The sequence below is a fragment of the Tachysurus fulvidraco genome, chromosome 11, assembly GCF_022655615.1.
Source record: "Tachysurus fulvidraco isolate hzauxx_2018 chromosome 11, HZAU_PFXX_2.0, whole genome shotgun sequence".
Lineage (NCBI taxonomy): Eukaryota > Metazoa > Chordata > Actinopteri > Siluriformes > Bagridae > Tachysurus > Tachysurus fulvidraco.
This window is the reverse complement of record NC_062528.1, coordinates 2472804-2485317: the sequence shown is the minus strand read 5'-3', so window position 1 is coordinate 2485317 and position 12514 is coordinate 2472804. Positions and strand designations below refer to the sequence as shown.

General features: G+C 34.5%; 2 protein-coding genes across 2 annotated transcripts; one reads left to right on the top strand and one right to left on the bottom strand.

The window, feature by feature from the left end:
• Positions 1-600: 600 nt before the first annotated feature.
• Positions 601-1548, bottom strand: LOC113637936 (MKI67 FHA domain-interacting nucleolar phosphoprotein-like). The gene has a single exon (XM_047820784.1). The coding sequence runs from the start codon at positions 1456-1458 to the stop codon at positions 667-669; it is 792 nt and encodes a 263-aa protein (XP_047676740.1). The 5' UTR covers positions 1459-1548; the 3' UTR covers positions 601-666.
• A 344-nt stretch (positions 1549-1892) lies between these two features.
• On the top strand, positions 1893-6783 carry LOC113637818 (T-cell surface glycoprotein CD3 epsilon chain). Its single transcript, XM_027138707.2, has 5 exons — positions 1893-2169; positions 2878-3111; positions 4157-4294; positions 4426-4490; positions 5384-6783. Exons 1-5 carry the CDS (start codon positions 2097-2099, stop codon positions 5438-5440), a joined length of 567 nt encoding a protein of 188 aa, XP_026994508.2. The 5' UTR covers positions 1893-2096; the 3' UTR covers positions 5441-6783.
• The last annotated feature ends 5731 nt before the right edge of the window (positions 6784-12514 follow it).

Below are 12514 nucleotides of genomic sequence, written 5' to 3'. Positions count from 1 at the left end.
TAATAATAATAATAATAATAATAATAATAACGTAAACAAAACCTTCAAGAATTTTTCTGAATAATAAGTCTTACCAAAAAAGCATACAGCAAATTGATTTAAAAGATTTTGGATTGTTTTTTACAAAGTATTATTTAACTTTCTTTTGTTTAATATTGAATATTATTTTATTTTAATATTATAATTTATATTATAAAATTATTATGTGCAAATATGAATGTCATGCATTTATAGGACAATAATCAATAATGGGGTGGAGTGATGAAACCAAGGTAAAACTTGGTTTAAACAATTTAAATGACAATAAATAATTGGTTTAAATAATTAAAACAATTTAATGTTAGCAAATGAGTTTGTTCCTGTTTTCATTCTTACATTATAGCAGCTAGGAAAAGTTGTTTCTCTCCAGTTTGTATGTACATTTATGCCATTTCGGAAAGACATCCCAGACATAGCCAGTGAACACATTTGCATAAGGAAAGGTCTCAATCAGACAATTGTCTCAAACATTGTCTCCAACAATTTGTTAGTTCATATAAAGCAGGCCTCCTGCTTTGTAGGTGTGCCTCAATTTCCTCAAAAACGGACCTGAGAATCCTCTGAATACAAATCTAGACATTTTAATTAAACCAATTTAGCTCTTTAGTCCCTCTTCAAAACAGAGGCTCAACCCTCATCAGCATGTGACGGTTCCTCTTCATCTTCTGACACTTCGTCCTCCTCATCCTCCTCCGTATCCTCAGAGTCTTCACAATTTTCACTGTTCTTTGGTGGCATTTTGAGTACAATTTCATTGTCTACATCATCCTTGACTTTCATGGACCTCCTCCTCTCCAGGACTGAAGGTGTACAAACCGGTGTGGTGTCCTCACTGCAGGTCGATGTATCTGACAGAGCTTTCTTTGCTTGTGCTGCAAATCCTGGAAAATCATAGTCGATGCCCTTTTCTGCCAGTCTCTTGCAAAGCTTTGATTCATTGCTTAGAAGTTTTCCAGAAAGTTTATTCATCTCTTCAGGGCCATGGTTTCGATTGTAATGTGCCACTGCAGGGTGCTTAGGATTCCTAAATATTTTCTGAGAACCAACAAACAGCTTTTCATGGACTTTCTCAGGTGGCACCACATTAGATTTGATCAGTCTTTCTCCCATGAGGTAATTGTTCATGGTCTCTGCGACAATCTTGGCCACTTCGTCACACTCAAATTCCACAAACATATAGCCTTTACTCCGGCCTGTCTTTTTACTTCTGGAAAGCCTCAAGCGCAGGACATCACCAAATTGGGAGAAGTAAGACCTGAGCTGTGGCTGGTCGAGCGACTGGGGAAGTCCTACGTAAATAACACCGGGAGTCAAAACCGTTTTCTGTCGCTTTTTCACTTGCTGCACTTTCTTTAGAAACTCAGCGTCTTCACTGGGGTTAAGAGCGAGCAGCTTCTCGCACTGTTTCGTCTCTGTCATGGTGGAAATAACTTTACCTACAAAACAACAATAATAATAATAAACACTAAGGAACGTTCTTCACACATGACATAGCACACGATAAGAAACCACGTGTCTGGACAGAGGAAGCACAACCTGCTCAAAGTTTGTCCATGTTATCAAGAAACGAGCACGTTAACATTGTTCACATAAGCTTGTGTTAATTATTAACATTAATTAAATATTTTCTGTCCCATCAGAATTCAACAACTGTGCGGATAAAAAATTCTAAATCACTCCAAATTGTTTATTTTATTTATTTATTTATTTAGGGGGGGGGGGGGTTAATGCTTTACATGCAATTACATGCAATGTAATTGTGTTACAGGTGCAGATGCAAGCATGAGCTTCTGATGGTTTCTACTTCCTGTAAAATTGTAACAGGAAGAGAGAGATAGAAAGAGAGTGACAGAGAGAGAGAGAGAGAGAGAGAGAGAGAGAGAGAGAGAGAGAGAGAGAAATAGATGAAAGTATAAATTGTCAGTTAAGAGAAACAAGAGTTAGTTTGAAACCTAAGATTTTCTTTAAAAGTAATTCTGTACCGTGGAAGTTTTGAACATATTAAGATATATATAAAAACAAAAACTACAAGCTACAGCCAGCTACAAGAAGCAAAAATGAACCAACATCGAGTGAGCTACGTCTTTTTCTTCTTCGCAATCGCCATTACCGTTGTGGCTGAGGAATCTGGTAAAACCAACCGAAAAATTCTTTTAATTTTTACTTTTGCTATTTCTGTTTCAATTTCTTGCGATTTTAAATCGTTTTGTGTTTTTGTTTTTTAATGTATTAGCTAAATAAAATGGATTTCTTTATTTACTGTTAAGAATTGATCATTATCAAGAAAATGAGATGAAAAACTAAAGCACTGTCTACCAACATTAAAGTTAGCTAGATTTGGTTAGATTTTGGTTAGAAAAGCCAATCAGACACTTTTTTTTTTTTTTAGCGAATTTGTTGATATGAGCTTCTACAATTCTTCTTGTTCTAAATATTTTTAATAAAAAAATGGCATTTTGGTAATATAAAATGATAAATTTCAACAAAAAAGAAGAGAAATGTCAGTATTCTAAAGGTTTGTTTCATCATTTTGGCTTCTTAGCTACTTACAAACTCGAGGGAAACTTTCACGTGAGGGAAACTTGATATTAGAAACTTAAGTGAAAATAAGTCAAAATTTTACAAAAATCTGACATGAATTTTAAAGCTTGTGCACGCATCTGGAATGAAATTTAATGGAGTTTTAGCTTTAATGCTCATTTGAGATTAAATTTTGCAATGTACACAAAACTTTGCATTTCGGTTCACTAGCATTCAGTCACATGATGGGAGAAAAAAAATGGCTTTGAGGGCAATTCTCACTGAGGGAATGTGTGTGTTCTTACTTTCTGACTTCAGGAACAGTGAGTATCAAGGATCTTAGAGTCACACTGACATGTCCGTTTAATGAGGAGGTTAACCAAGAAAACCAAGAAAACCAAGTATTCGAATGGAATTTCAACTATAAAAAAGAAACCACAGAAAAAAAAAAGGATTATGACATAAATGGTTACAGTGACAAAAATAATGGATTATACTCCTGCAATGTTAAAGGCAATAAAAACCTTCATTACTTCTTCATCAAAGCTAAAGGTAAGTGCAAAATAAAAATCTATCATGTTAGTCTTTTTTAGTCAGGAAGCAACACAATGGGAATTCAAACTGTTCTTTGAGTCAATTATAGCAGATACAACTTTCAAATTCAACCTTTGGTGTTTAAAATATTTAAAGAAATAAGACAGCATCAATTAAAGCTAAAGAAGCAATAGAAGAGAATTTTTTCATGTTAAGTCACACAAGAATGATTAAAGTTATTTAAGGACCAATTTTGCGCGTCGAGTCATTAATTAAAACGATTTAAAGACAATATGTTGAGTCACACAACACTAATGAAAGTGATTTTAAGGCTTTTTTTTTATTTTAAGTTACACAACAACACAAAATGAAATCAATTTCAAAAACATTTTTTCATGTTAAGTCATACTACACTAATATACGTGATTTTAGGACCATTCTGCATGCAAAGTCTAACAAAATAGATTTTTTTTAGACAATTTTTCAGGTTAAGTCACAAAACAATGCTATTTAAAGCAATTGAAATGAATTTTTGAAAGTTAAATTACGCAACATGACTTACATCGATTTCGAGACAAAGTCACACACCATGAAACAAAATTGATCCTAAGACAGATTTTTGTGTTCAATCACAAAACATTGGATAATTATTTATAGAACCTAACAGTTGGGGCAGTCGTGGCCTAATGGTTAGAGCGTCTGACTCGTAACCCAAAGGTCGTGGGTTCTAGTCTTGGGCTGGCCACGACTGAGATGCCCTTGAGCAAGGCACTGAACCCCCCAACTGCTCCCCAGGCGCTGCAGCATAAAATGGCTGCCCACTGTTCCAGGTGTGTGTTCATGGTATGTGTGTGTGTTCACTGCTGTGTGTGTGCACTTTGGATGGGTTAAATGCAGAGAACAAATTCTGAGTATGGGTCACCATACTTAGCCGTATGTCACGTCACTTCATTCATTGAGAAAATGTGATGAGAAGATTTCAAATAAAGTGCTCCAATTTTTTATAATTCATGTATGTCTAACTGATTCTCTCTCTCTCTCTCTCTCTGTCTGTCCCTCTCAGTGTGCGATGGGTGTGTTGATCTGGACATGAATTTGGCCTTGTTGGTGGTATTTGCAGACGTGCTGTTCACACTCCTGGTCGTGTTCATTGTTTATTACTGCACTAAGAAGAGCGCTGGAACTGCTGGCCCTCAGAGACGTAATACAAACACACACACACACACACACACACACACACACACACACACACACACACACACACACACACATACACAATTTACAATGCACACAAATGCATAGTGAACACCTTTTTTTTAATCTGCATTACAGCAACACAAGCGCGTCCAGTACGAGGTCAGGCAAGAGGACCTCCACCTCCTGACCCTGACTATCAGGTAAAGCAAAGTGTGTGTGTGTTTGTGTGTATGTGTATGTGTGTGTGTGTGTGTGTGTGTGTGTGTGTGTGTGTGTGTGTGTGTGTGTGTGTGTGTGTGTGTGTATACGTGTGTGTGCAGTGAATTTTTAAAATATTTGAAGTTCACACCTTTTCCCTGAACTGAATTTGAAGTTCACCTGACATCTTGTGAGATCACAAAGTAACCAATCAGCATCTATGATTTAATTGTGTGTAAATATACTGAGTTCACGCCCACATTGTCCCCACAATCACATATTATTCTTTTTCTAATTTGCTTTTTTCCTTCCACACTTTTTCTTTTTCACTGTTTGTTTTTTCTCTATCCCTTTCTTCCCTTACAGTGTGATTTTCTTTCTTTTTTTCTTTCTTTCTTTCTTTCTTTCTTTCTTTCATGACAGACTACTTATGTCTTCCTTTCTTTCTCTCTGTTATCTATTGCTTTTTCTATAATGACTTCTTTCTTTCTTTCTTTCTTTCTTTCTTTCTTTCTTTCTTTCTTTCTTTCTTTCTTTCTTTCTTTCTTTCTTTCTGAACACTCACTGCCTCTAGCCCATCTATTACTCTGCATAAAGTATTGGCCCATCATCTATCTTGTCTTTCAGTAGCTCTTATTTGGTTAGTGGTTCATCCTCATCCTAAAACAGAGAAGACTTTAATCTGTATGTAGAATACATGACATCGTTTCTGACATCGTTGTCTGCACAGTTACAGAAGTCTCACTGCCCTCTCACATTTCAACAAACTTATTTGAATCATCTAATCATTCAAAAAGATCGAACCCAAAATATATTACAGTAATACCATATACATAAATATAAATATCAAATCACTTGCTTAATGTTTGTCTTTCTTTTTCTTTACATTTTGCAGCCTCTGAACCAGGCCACACGTTCAGGCGATGTTTACGCTACGGCACATCGGCGATAATGGACCTACAGTCAGCAGACTATATTTACAATCCTCATTTCTTTCTTTAATCTGTAGAAATTCTCACTTAAAGGAAAACATTTAATAAATCAAACATTTCTATCAATATGGAGAAATAAGTCCAAGCCAGACACGTAAACACACATGTTCTGATATAAATTATATTTATATAACGAGGTAAGAAGAAATTAAGTACATTTTCATTTTAAAACTGAAATCACCACAAACATGCATTTAAATATATGAATAATTCAAATCAAATATTTAATCACTTCTGTTAGAAATATTTTTAGAAATATTAGATTTTGCAAGTTTACCAAAAACATTCAGCAAGAATGTATGTTTCTTTCCCCGCATCCTTGAAGTAGCTTTAGATTTCTTCTTATTTCTGACACTTTAATTGGAAATGTTTAATATATTGCAAGTTAAGGATCTGAGTCGATGTCATTATTTTCTGGCTTTGTTACATACGTTCTTATAAAAAACGTACCCACGCTTTTCAGGTCAGTTTTGTGTGCTTCGTTTCATGGATCTAGAAGATGTAGTGTGGCTTCATGACTAAAAAAGCTTGTAATTCTTTGAGTTTAAAAACCATTTGTTGTAGATTATGACGCTTGTATAATATTTAGGATGACAGACTGTACAGTCCTTCTGTTTGTCAGTTTTTCCGTTTTTATTTTTAATCAGTGAATTTCATTTTCGTGTAACTGTGAGGTCATAACAATGACGATCACGCCACAGGATGTCAGATTAATTTCCCAGCCTTATGATGAACCCTAGCTTTATAGAAAACTTCGTAGAAATACTTTTAAACAGTCTAGTATTTATTTCCATGCCTTGTTTTGTTTTCTGCACATATTCTCACAAAGTCTCCATTGTGCTAGGGATTATTATTGGCTTCGAGGTTTTTTTAATCATTACAACGTTCTTGTGATAAAGCTACTAGAACATTCTTTCAAGTAATAACCAGATGCATAGCAATATGGTATTTCATTTCTGTGTGTAAATACGTACAAACTGTCTCTACATTCATGTTTATTTTTATTAAAATGAAAAGACGTTTCGATGATTTAGTTGATTTGAGGAACCGCACTGTATTTACAAGAAATGACCTGGAAATATCAGTGTGACTGATTCTGTGGGATGTTAGGTTTCTGTTATAGGACTTGTTTTTAAACACATCACTGTTCCGAACCAATCAGATGGGCTGACTCATGGAGATATCAACTCTTTTTCCCACTCATATATGTGCATGCTTTTCTATATCATACTTTTGTTTTGAGTGTCTTAAATGATGTTTTTGTTATGAATTTGTAAAATAAAGTTGCATCTGCAGTTAAACATTTCTATTGTAAAAAATATTTTTTCAACATCTAGACCAAAATAAATTAGGAATGCTAAAAATCATAAAAGAAATCGATAAATACATTTTAACATGTAGTTCAAATATTTAAAATTAAGCAATCGTATTTTCACATAATTTTATCATCGAATTTTAACTGCTTCTAATCAGTTTGTAATATAAAAACAACATCTATAAAAAGGTCTAAAATGCCTCAGAATATCTGATATCTTATATGCAATCTAAAGAGCAATTCAGTTTTATTTGTAAAACACATTTAGCAATAAACTCAAGCAACTTTACAGAAATCCAGGTGTCACAGAGTTAAAACACTCTGAACTTAAATACTCACTGAAGAAGATGAGTGTGAAAAGGTGGAGAAAAGAAAAGACATGTGTTTAGTCTAAGTATATTGTGAATTACTCTGCCCAGATGTACAGTAGCATATACCTCTATTGGTATTGGGCCAAGGACAGAGCCTTGTGGAATGCCAAATTTTATGTTTCATAAATTATTTCTTCACTGGAGATGAGATCTGGGTCACAGTCTGTAAAGGATTGAGTTCTTGGGTCTGTTGTACATACTGTAGCTAGTAGTTATGACCCAGAAACTTCACCTTTCTCACCTTTCACAATTCTTTCTCAGCACTTTGTATGCTAGCAAGCTAAATGTTAACTTTAACCACATGTTAACACTTTAATTACATAAATCTTAAAACTAGTCAGTAACATCAGTAAAAATGACTAATTAACTAACTAAATTGGCATTAGCTAGTGTTTTTTCTTATTGTTTGTCTGATTCTTTCGTTTTTGTTTGTTTTTTCACCCCAAACGCTTCTGCTTCTTTGTGAGCTTCTGACATTAGCCAAAAATATTAGTTACATGAAATGCAATACATGGTCTTTTTTTTGACCCATAAATCTTCCTGTCTTAAGAATAAATCATTTCAGTAGTCAAAAAAGCAAGAAATGATCTGATTAAAACTAAAAGCCATATTACCATAGCAACAAGAGAGATGTTATGAATTTTATATCTACTGAATTGCATTGTACTTGATGAGATATTTCCCAACAAAATTTCTTCATAAATATATATACAGTGTTATGAAATTACTTTTCTGACACATTTATAGTGGTAAACAATGGAAAAGCTAACTCTTGGAAACAGTAGCAAGAGCTGATTAGAGATGATTCAGGGGAAAAACAGCATCAGTACAGCGTCACTTACACAACGTACAGTACATTTAAAGATAAAAAATGTTTAAAGTCACAAGGCAAGCGAGTATGTACATGTCAGCTTATTTACAGCAGTCTAATAAAAGAAAACCTTTGAGGTTTCTGCTCATTTCCTTTGTATCAACCTCACAGGAGCTCATTTATAAAAAAAAAAACTCAAATTACACAAACACATACAGTCACTGTGAAGTGTGCCAAGTGTGCCAGCGTTATTTACAGCTAAAGAACTGAATCAAACTTCACTCACACCACTTTATTACGAAGCCCTGTACTCTTCTGTTACATCTAGTGTCATATTCTTTATTGTTATCCGATGTTAGAGATGTGTCCTGTGTGTTTCTTTTTTTTGTTTCTTCCTCTGTTTCGTCTCGGACTTCTATAAAAAGCCAAGAAGAACTTGCCAAAGTTTGACAACTTTTCACCAAGAGCTTTCTCCAGAACACTGGATTTGTCCTGACCAGCCTGTTGTAATAGTAGTAGCAGCTCATACCATTTATGTTTTGTTGCTATTGTAGTATCAGGCAGATTCACTACCTTCTTTGTCACTTATGTGTAATTTAATAGTATTTATTTGTCTTTGTTCCCTTAGCTGTAAATATACATCTTGAAGGTACTTAGTTTGTTCCTGGTGCTGTGGCAGGACTCAGATCAGTGCTCTTTATACCGTATCTGATCTGCTCGTAACCCTAGTCTAACATTATCAGTCAATTGTATCAGACAATTGTATAAAGCAGCATATTGAATAAAATAATGAAGATGATGAACAGGTGAAGAGCTTCAGTTAAATATCATTAAACATCAGAACAAAGAAAATATTAGTCTTAGTCAGAGTTTAGTTAAATGGTTAATTGTTCATGGCTGCAACTCTTTTATTAATCTTATTAAGATCCAACAGTTTTAGTTTTGTTTTTTTCTCCTCAAATATTATCCTAAAGTGTGCCATCTTGGCTAAAATAAGGTTTTGCACTCACTGCCTTTAGTGGGAAAGAGTATATTTTAGTGACTTTTATTAAACAGAAACCTTGATGTCATGAGTTAAACTTTATGTTTGAATGTTGAATGAATGTTGGTCTACTGCCTTTATTTAGGGAAAAAACACAAAAAGGAATATATTCATATATATTCATAGAAGTATTATTTGAGGTAAACAACTCTTCCTGAAAGAAGGAAATCTGGCACAAAAGCAAACACAAATTTGTTCACATTATCATTTCTGAATCTGACCAAAATACGACAGAAATCTGGTCCGCAATGTTTCTGCTTAACTTCAGGTTCATTTTGATCAAGAGTACATTCCTAGAACAGCCCACAGTAAACAAGCTGAGAATCGCATTCTATCATTATCTGAAAAGCTCTTGCCCTTCGTAACATTTAAGACCTATGTCTTGTTTAAGACAAATGACGTGTTTAGAGTATATTATTAATCCCCAAAGTAAAAATTTGTCTAAACGGCAACAACACAAGAGCAACAGGAAAGATTTTAAGACTTTAAAGTACCACAAGAATGAACATGCAACAAGTTCTATCATGTTCAGCAGCTAAAATCTTATTTTCTTGCCCGCAAAGGTTAATTCTTGAAGAAAGGTTTTGTCTTTTATTATGCTGTGAAATACCTAAAAACAAAAACCTTTAAATAAAGCATTAACTTTTAAACTATTCGTTGTTATTTCAAATTGTGTTCATGATCTGTGGTAGCGTTAGCGGGAAATACGTGAGCGTGCGAGTACAGGACTGGCATCTCGTCTGAACATATTAACATCTTGATAAAGATTTCTATTCTTTTGAAGCGTTTCAGCGTAATGGAAAGTTGGATTTATTCTGAAGTTCTGAACTAATACGATGTTCGAGTATCAGTTACCAGTGCAGTACACAAAGATATTAAAGTAAAATACCTGATTTGGTTGTTTTCACTGATAAAAGAGTGAAATAATAAAGGTGTGTGTTTGTCTTTCATGTGCACATGATGTTGGATGTTTTATATCTGAATGTGTGTCAAGCTCTGAGACTTCTGAGAGGAAACCGCAGACACGTTCACTTCAGCCGATTAGCACATATTTGATAAAACTCCCACAATGCATTTGGGCTTTCACATAAAAGTTTTACATTTTATAAGAACTGTTCGAGAGTTGTTCCTTGTTCCAGTTACTTTCAAGTTGGAATTCTTCAATTTTATGGCCCAAAAGCGACTTTGTATTAATTTGACCAAACCCTTTGCTCCAATTCCATTTATCGGTCATTTTATAAGGCACTATGACGTATTAATGTTGTGTAATGTGTAATAAGAATCAACCCTTTCTTCATTCAGTTGCTTGCACAATTTTGGGAGTATTTACTGTATCCCAGGCAACAAATGAGCGATGGCGAAAAATGATTTCTACAAATTGTAGAATACACCATAAATTCAACCACAAATCCACCATAATGCACCACATGACACATATGTTATGGACCAAAACATACAACAGGGCCACTTTTGGCTTAAAACCGCACTAACAGTTATGACATTTATTATTGGTGCAGTTTGGATAATGGTTTTGTTCTTTATTCTAAATGCCCTGAGTCCATAATGTACTGCTTTAACCACTTTCAACACTGCTAACAAGAACAAGAACATTCTAGCAAAATACTTTGTACTATCAAAACAAATTTATCATTTTATTGGAAGAAAAGAAACACAAATCCCTAACTATATTTCTTTTTAAAAACTAACATTTGGGGTATTCACTGGTAAGCTGACACAAATCTGAAATTAAAAATGGCATAGTATGAGGACGATGATGGTTGTGGTGATTCTGCCTCCCTTCAGTCTACCTTTCAGTGGCTGGAAAGAAAAAAGAAAGTCAACATCTGTCCCACATGAAAAAAAAATAGTTAAGTAATAAAGACAACTTTTGCTAGCTGTGATGTTTGGATAGAGAGGTGATTATTGTCTCTGTGACATTTGTTTGGTGCTAGCAGTTTACTGATTAGCATTGTTCCATACCTGATATGCCTGATATGTGTCTTCGAGCCTGAGTTTAGTCACTTGATCTGTTACTAGAAAACAAAACACGGACAGAGAGATGCTTGGACGAAGAAAGGCAGATGAATCTGCCTAGGAATTTAGAATTTTGATACCATTACATGACTTCTACAAAACCTTTACAGCTATTTCACACATCAATCAGTGTGTCGGTAACAATGCGTAATAAAACTCTAATTGTTTCAAGAATATATTATTTGTACTGATTTTGTCAGCTAGCGAGCTAACAATAGTCATGCCCACTGGATTTCTGAGGTAGTTTTTAATTTTTCTCTCAGGTTTATAATTTTTGTTGCTAATCCTTGTGAGTAAGATAACTTCAGTTAATCTGACTGGATTTCTGATAAGATTTTAGTTCATACTGTTAAAATGTTTATTATTAACCAGCAAACGAGAATTTCTGAGAGGAATGTAAGATCATTTTTATACATGTTTATAAACTTCTCAGCTAGCCAACAGGAGCTAGCCTGCTACGCTTGAGAGGATGTTTATACATTCCTGACTGGATCTCTAGGTTGAGTTCTGATAGGATTCTGAGTCATATGCACAAATATCTATTTTTCACTAGCCATGAAATTATCAAAACAAAACATCAGCTAAGGTTAGGTACATAATATACAGAGCTTGGAGACAGTTTCCCTAGCCAATATTCTAATAGGAGCTTATTTGTCAAGATTTCTGTAAGGTTTTAAGTGTTATTATAATAACACTAGCTAGTTCACTAACATGAGCTAATCTAAAAAGTCTGAGAGGATCTTTAAGACATATTTACCATATCCATAATCTTTACTGCTAGTGCTAGTGAACTAACAAACATGAGCTAATCTGACAGGATTTCTAGGAGGTTTTGAAGTTGCACACAGATTCATATCCTTCTCAGGATTTCCAAGAGGAAATTTAAGACAGCTTTTTCACAATCTCTGTTAATACTCTCCAGCTTTCAGTCCATAATCTAAAATAAGAATATTCTAGAAAAGTTGCTATGATTTAAAAAAAAAAAAAAAGGACAGTCAGCTACTTAGAAATGTTAAATAAAATTGAAGAGCTTTCTACAAAACTGCCACCATGAATTCAGCCATAGCTCTACCGTAATGAGACTAGACCACATGACACATATGAAAAAAACATACAGCTTTTTGCTTAAAGTTAAATGTCACCCCACAAGAAGTTTCTCTTTAAACATGACTGTCATTTGGACTACTTAAAACCGCTATTAATTGTGAAGACGATTAAAAAGATGGCCAAAAGGGAGGGAAGTGGTAGCTCAGTGGTACCTCAGTTGGACTACTGATTGGAATGTCATGAGTTTGAACCCCAGGGCCACTAACTGCCACTCCTGGGCCCCTTAGCAAGGCCCTTGATGCTCCATTGCTCAGTCACTTTGGATAAGACTGTGTGTCAAATGCCATATACTGTATGTAATTTAAACCAAAATATTTAATGATCCAGTGATCATAATACTCAAGGATTCAGGGG